Consider the following 7,528-nt stretch of genomic DNA (forward strand, 5'->3'; position numbering starts at 1 on the left):
TTTTTGTTGGAAAAAAATGGGGATTTTTGGGGAAAAATGGGGTTTTGGGGAGAAAAATTGGGATTTTGGGCAAAAATGGGGATTTTGGGGGAGAAAATTGGGGATTTTGGGGGGGGGAAAATGGTGGTTTTTTGGTGGAAAAAATGGGGATTTGGGGCAAAAAAAATGGGGATTTTGCTGGAAAAAATGGGGGTTTTGGTGGAAAAATGGGGATTTGGGGCAAAAAAAATGGGGATTCTGGGGAGGAAAATGGGATTTTCAGAGGGGGAAATGGGAAAAAATGGGGTTTTGGGGGGAAAAATTGAGGATTTTGGAGAATAAAGTGGTGATTTTGGGAGGGAAAATGGGGTTTTTTTGGTGGAAAAAAATGGGGATTTGGGGCAAAAAAAATGGGGATTTTGGTGGGAAAAATGGGGATTTTGGGAAAAAAAATGGGGATTCTGGGGAGGAAAATGGGGATTTTCAGAGGGGGAAATGGGAAAAATGGGGTTTTGGGGGGAAAATGGGGATTTTGGACAAAAAAAATGGGGATTTTGGGGGGGGGAAATGGTGGTTTTTGGTGGAAAAAAATGGGGATTTGGGGAAAAAAAAATTGGGGATTTTGGGCGAAAAATGGGGATTTGGGGTGAAAATGGGGATTTTGCTGGAAAAAAATGGGGATTTTGGTGGAAAAATGAGGATTTTGGGCAGAAAATGGGGTTTTGGGGGAAAAATGGGGATTTTGCTGGAAAAAATGGAGATTCTGGGGAGGAAAATGGGGATTTTGGGGGGGAAAAATGGGGATTTTGGGAACAAAAATGGGGATTTTGGGCAAAAAAAAGGGGGCTTTTGGGCAAAAATGGGGATTTGGGGGAAAAATGGGGATTTTGGGGGGGAAGTTGGAATTTTGGGGGGGAAATGGTGTTTTTTTGGTGGAAAAAATGGGGATTTTGGACAAAAAAATGGGGATTTGGGGTAAAAAATATGGGGATTTTGGGGGTTTGGGGGAAAATGGGGGATTTTGGGGGGAAAAGGCTAAAAATGGGGGTTGGGGGGAAAAATTGGGGAAAAAGGGGGGTTTAGGGGGAATTTGGGGGGAAAAATGGGGATTTTGGGCAAAAATGGGAAAAAAGGGGGGTTTGGAGAGGAAAATGGGGATTTTGGGGGTGAAAATGGGAATTTTAGGGGGATTTGGGTGGAAAAATGGGGAATTTTGGAGGAAAATGGGGATTTTGGGGGGAAAATGGGGATTTGGGGGAAATAAAAGGGATTTAGGGGTTTTGGGAGGAATTTTAGGTGCACTTTGGTATTTTTGGGATGGAATTTGGGGTGAATTTTGGCATTTTTGGGATGGATTCTCGATCAATTTGTGGGGTTTTTTTGGGGCTAGATTTTGGGTGAATTTTGGTATTTTTGGGGGTGAACTTTGGTACTTTTGGGGTGGATTTTGATAATTTTTGTGATGAAGTTTTTTGCGAATTTTGATATTTCTGCGACGAATTTTGTGCGAATTCTGGTATTTTTGCGATGAATTTTTTGTGATTTTTGATATTTTTGCGACAAATTTTTTGCAATTTTGATATTTTAGCGACAAATTTTTTGTGAACTTTGATATGTTTGCAACGAATTTTTTGCGAATTTTGATATTTTTGTGACAAAGTTTGTTGTGATTTTTGATATTTTTGCAATGAATTTTTTGTGATTTCTGATATTTCTGCGACGAATTTTTTGCGAATTTTGATATTTTTGGACAATTTTTTGCGAATTCTGATATTTTTGCGCCGAATTTTTTGCGAATTCTGATATTTTTGCGATGAATTTTTTGTGATTTCTGATATTTTTGCAACGAATTTTTTGTGATTTTTGATATTTTTGCGACAAATTTTTTGCAATTTTGATATTTTAGCTTAATTTTGTGAACTTTGTTTTTTGCAATTTTTTTTTTGTACAAATTTGTATTTTTTATTTTTTTTTATTTATATCCAATCATTTATTTTTAATTATTTATTTTTTTTGTATTTTATTCAATTTTTGTGATTTTTGATATTTTTGCGACAGATTTTTTGCAATTTTGATATTTTAGCGACAAATTTTTTGTGAACTTTGATATTTTTTGCAACGAATTTTTTGTGAACTTTGATATTTTTTGCGACGAATTTTTTGCGAATTCTGATATTTTTGCGACGAATTTTGTGCGAATTTTGATATTTTTGTGATAAGTTTTTTGTGGATTCTGATATTCCTCCGACGAATCTTTTGCGAATTTTGATATTTTTGCGATGAATTTTTTGTGATTTCTGATATTTTTGCAACGAATTTTTTGCAGATTTTCATATTTCTGCGACGAATCTTTTGCGAATTTTGATTTTTTTGTGACGCAGTTTTTTGTGATTTTTGATGTTTTTGCGACGAATTTTTTGCGAATTCTGATATTTCTGCGACGAATTTTTTGCGAATTTTGCTATTTTGGGGACGAATTTTTTGCTGATTCTGATATTCCTGCGCGGATTTTGGTTCTCGGGGGCGGGTTTTGCTGATTCTGACGCGGTTTTTGGGTTCAATTTCGCCGTTTTTGGGTCGCAGGCCCCAAGGCCAAGCACAGCTCCAGCGAGGACGAGGCCGATGGGGACACCAAGGCCACCAAGGGGACAAAAGCCACCAAGGCCACCAGGGGCACCAAGGGCCAGCACAGGAAGGGCCCCGACGGCGAGAGGGCAGGTGAGCGGGTTTGGGGACATTTGGGGGGGATTTGGGGACGTTTGGGGGATTTGGGGACATTTGGGGGGATTTGGGGACGTTTGGGGGATTTGGGGACATTTGGGGGGATTTGGGGACGTTTGGGGGATTTGGGGACATTTGGGGGATTTGGGGACGTTTGCGGGGATTGGGGGATTTGGGGACATTGAGGGATTTGGGGACATTTGGGGGATTTGGGGACATTGGGGACATTTTGGACATTGAGAGGATTTGGGGACTTTGAGGGGGTTTGGGCACATTGAGAGGATTTGGGGACATTTGGGGGATTTGAGGACTTTAGGGACATTTTGGACATTGAGAAGATTTGGGGACATTTGGGGGGATTTGAGGACATTTGGGGACATTGAGGGGATTTGGGGACATTGGGGGGGTTTGGGGACTTCGGGGACATTGAGGGGATTTGGGGACATTGAGAGGATTGGGAGGATTTGGGGGGATTTGGGGACATTTGGGGGATTTGGGCACTTTGGGGGATTGGGGACTTTGGGGACATTGAGGGGATTTGGGACATTTTGGGGACATTCAGGGGATTTAGAGACATTGAGGGGTTTGGGGACATCTGGGGACATTGAGGGGGTTTGGGGACTTTGGGGACATTTTGGACATTGAGAGGATTTAGGGACATTGAGGGATTTGGGGACATTTGGGGACATTGAGGGGATTGGGGACGTTGGGAGGATTTAGGGACATTTGGGGGATTTGGGGACAGTGAGAGGATTTGGGGACTTTGGGGACATTTTGGACATTGAGAGGATTTGGGGACGTTTGGGGGATTGGGGACATTTTGGGGACATTGAGGGGTTTGGGGACATTTGGGGACATTCAGGGGATTTAGGGACATTGGGGACATTCAGGGGATTTAGGGACATTGAGAGGATTTGGGGACATTTGGGGACATTGAGGGGGTTTGGGGGATTTGGGGACTTTGGAGACACTGGAGACATTGAGAGGATTTGGGGACATTTGGGGGGATTTGGGGACATTGGGGACATTTTGGACTTAGGGATATTTGGGGGATTTGAGGACATTTGGGGACATTGAGGGGATTTGGGGACATTTGGGGGATTTGGGGACAGTGAGAGGATTTGGGGACATTGAGGGGATTTGGGGACATTTGGGGGATTGGGGACATTTTGGGAACATTGAGGGATTTGGGGACATTGGGGACATTTGGGGACATTGAGGGGATTGGGGACATTTTGGGCATTGAGAGGATTTGGGGACATTTGGGGGGATTTGGGGACTTTGGAGACACTGGAGACATTGAGGGGGTTTGGGGACATTTGGGGGGATTTGGGGACATTGGGGACATTTGGGGGATTGGGGGCTTCGAGGGGATTGGGAGGATTTGGGGGATTTGGGGACATTTGGGGGGATTTGGGGACATTGGGGACATTTTGGACTTAGGGACATTTGGGGGATTTGGGGACATTTGGGGGATTTGAGGACTTTAGGGACATTTTGGACATTGAGAAGATTTGGGGACATTTGGGGGGATTTGAGGACATTTGGGGACATTGAGGGGATTTGGGGACTTTGAGGGGATTTGGGGACTTCGGGGACATTGAGGGGATTTGGGACATTTTGGGGACATTCAGGGGATTTGGGGACATTTGGGGGATTTGGGGACATTTGGGGACTTTGAGGGGTTTGGGGACATTTGGGGGATTTGGGGACATTGAGGGATTGGGGACATTTGGGGACATTTAAGGACATTTCAAGGATTTTGGGGCTCATTTTCGGGTGACTTTGGGCTGATTCTGAGAGCGCTTTTTGGGGCTGATTTTGGGGACGACTTCTGGGTGACCTCAGCACAATCTCAGGATAATTTTGGGCTCATTTTGGGCTCTTTTGACGCAGCCATGGCAGCCTCTGGCTACCTGAACCTGGCGGCCGACGCCGCGCACAACTTCACGGACGGGCTGGCGCTGGGCGCGGCGTTCTGGGGCGGCGCCGCCCGCGGGACGCTGACGGCGCTGTCGGTGCTGCTGCACGAGCTGCCCCACGAGCTGGGCGACATGGCCATGCTGCTCAGAGCCGGCTGCTCCAAGGGACAGGTTGGAGAAAAAAAACAATTGGGGGGAAAAAACGGGAAAAAAATTGGGGGAAAAAATCGGGGAAAAATGAGATGTTGGAGGACCGACCATAGAGTTGGGTGGTGGGTGTGCCAGAGCGCCCCCTAGTGGCTGGCGGTGCGGCAGCCACCTCTATGGTCACTTCCTGTGCCGCCATTTTGTGAGGACAGAAAAGGCCCCGTGAGGGTGAGGCCCAGTCCGTCCCAGTCCCTCCCGCTTCATCCCAGTCCCTCCCACTTCATCCCAGTTCCCTCTTTACTCCCAACATTTCTCTCTCAGATCCTTTGAGCATTTGGGGAGGGAAAAAAAGGGGGAAAATTGGGAAAAAACACCAAAAAAGGGGCTGCGGGAGGACCAACCATAGAGTTGGAAATGCCAGAGCGTCCCCTAATGGCGGGCATGAAATCCACCCTCTCTATGGTCACTTCTGGTGCCATTTTGTGAGGGCGGAAAAGGCCCTGTGAGGGTGACGCCCCGCCCCTTCCCAGTCCCTCCCAGTTCATCCCAGTTCATCCCAGTTCCCTCTTCACCCCCATTACCCCACTCCCAGTCCCTCCACGTGTGGAATTTGGGGGAAAAAAAGGGAAGAATCAGGGGTAGAAAGGGGATAAAGGGGTTCAGGGTGGGGAAAAAAAGGGAAAAATCTGGAAAAAAAAGTGGATAAAAGGAGGAGGACCAACCACAGAGTTGGGGGTGCCAGAGCGCCCCCTAGTGGTGGGCAGTGCGGCAGCCACCTCTATGGTCACTTCCGGTGCTGCCATTTTGTGAGGACAGAAAATGCCCCGTGAGGGTGAGGCCCAGTTTGTCCCAGTCTCTCCCAGTTCATCCCAGTTCCAGTCCCTCTGTGCCTGGATTTGGGAATTTGAGGTGGGGAGAAAAAGGGAAAAATCACGGGTAAAAAGGGGATAAAGGGGTTCAGGGTGGGGAAAAAAAGGGAAAAATCTGGAAAAAAAAGCGGATAAAAGGAGGAGGACCAACCATAGAGGTGGGGGTGCCAGAGCACCCCCTAGTGGTGGGCAGTGCGGCCACCCCCTCTATGGCCACTTCCGGTGCCGCCATTTTGTGAGGACAGAAAAGGCCCCGTGAGGGTGAGGCCCAGTTTGTCCCAGTCTCTCCCAGTTCATCCCAGTTCCAGTCCCTCTGTGCCTGGATTTGGGAATTTGAGGTGGGGAGAAAAAGGGAAAAATCATGGGTAAAAAGGGGATAAAGGGGTTCAGGGTGGGAAAAAAAGGGAAAAATCTGGAAAAAAAAGTGGATAAAAGGAGGAGGACCAACCACAGAGTTGGGGTGCCAGAGCGCCCCCTAGTGGTGGGCAGTGCGGCCACCCCCTCTATGGCCACTTCCGGTGCCGCCATTTTGTGAGGACAGAAAATGCCCCGTGAGGGTGAGGCCCAGTTTGTCCCAGTCTCTCCCAGTTCATCCCAGTTCCAGTCCCTCTGTGCCTGGATTTGGGCATTTGAGGTGGGGAGAAAAAGGGAAAAATCACGGGTAAAAAGGGGATAAAGGGGTTCAGGGTGGGGAAAAATCTGGAAAAAAAAGCGGATAAACGGAGGAGGACCGACCACAGAGTTGGGGGTGCCAGAGCGCCCCCTAGTGGTGGGCAGTGCAGCAGCCACCTCTATGGTCACTTCCGGTGCCGCCATTTTGTGAGGGCAGAAAAGGCCCTGTGAGGGTGAGGCCCTGCCCCTTCCCAGTCCCTCCCAGTTTATCCCAGCTCATCCCAGTAACCCCAGTATCCCTTCCAGGCCATGCTCCTGCAGCTCCTGACCGCCTTGGCCGCCCTGGCGGGCGCCGCCTGCTCATTGTTGGCTGAGGGCTCCGGCACCGGCGCCATTTCAGGGATCCTCCCCTTCACGGCCGGCGGCTTCATCTACCTGGGGACGGTGTCGGTGCTGCCCGAAATCCTGAGGGACTCCGGGCCCGGCCAGGCCCTGCTGCAGCTCCTGGCGCTGCTGGCCGGCGTGGCCATGATGCTGCTCATCGCCTACTACGAGTAGGAATTCCCAAATTTCCCAAAAAATCCCAAATTCCGTTTGGCTCCCCTCCCTGCCCCGTGCAAAATGGGAGGTGCCCGTTGCTAAATTTTTACCCCATTTTGGGACCAAATCGAGAGAAAAATGAGAGATTTGGGGTTGAAAGCGTGAAAAAATGGAAGATTTGGGGTTTAGAAGGGGAATTTTGGGGGATTTTTGGGAATTTGGAGGGATGGGGGTGGGGGGTGTTTTTTTATCACTAATGATGGCGTCCTGGCGAATCATGATGGATTAAAATGTGAGAATGACGACGAGATGAGTGCGTGGAATAAATTGGCGGGTGAAAAACGGGGATTTGGGGAAAAAAACGGGGAAAAAATCGTGAAAAACGGGAAAAATCTGAGGAAAATGCGGTGCTGGAGGACCGACCATAGAGTGTGGAGGACAGAGCGGCCCCTGGCGGCGGGAGCGGCTCTTGCTCTCTGTGGTCACTTCCGGTGCCGCCATGATGGGGAGGTCAAACGGACCTTCCTGAGGGGGGTGGGGACATTTGGGGACAATTTTGGGGATTTTGGGGACATTTTGGGGACCCAAGCCCCTCCCCCTCCATCAATCCCAAATTTTTTTCTTGCCAGAAAATTCCAAAGGGGGGAGGAGGGGCCGATCCTAAATCCCCTCCCCCCCCTTTTATTGGGGACAGGAGGGGACACCAAATTCTGAGGGGAAAAACGGGAATTTGGGGGA

The 7,528-nt window shown here is 48.4% G+C and overlaps 1 protein-coding gene across 1 annotated transcript; it reads left to right on the forward strand.

The window, feature by feature from the left end:
* Nucleotides 1-2,562: 2,562 nt before the first annotated feature.
* SLC39A7 (solute carrier family 39 member 7) lies at nucleotides 2,563-7,004 on the forward strand (the record flags this gene model as incomplete). Its single annotated transcript, XM_030969864.1, has 3 exons — nucleotides 2,563-2,697; nucleotides 4,597-4,793; nucleotides 6,557-7,004. Coding segments are annotated over 3 exons (584 nt in total), but the record flags the coding sequence as incomplete, so codon positions are not given.
* Between the last annotated feature and the right edge of the window lie 524 nt (nucleotides 7,005-7,528).

The sequence above is a fragment of the Camarhynchus parvulus genome, unplaced genomic scaffold (assembly GCF_901933205.1).
Source record: "Camarhynchus parvulus unplaced genomic scaffold, STF_HiC, whole genome shotgun sequence".
Classification (NCBI taxonomy): domain Eukaryota; kingdom Metazoa; phylum Chordata; class Aves; order Passeriformes; family Thraupidae; genus Camarhynchus; species Camarhynchus parvulus.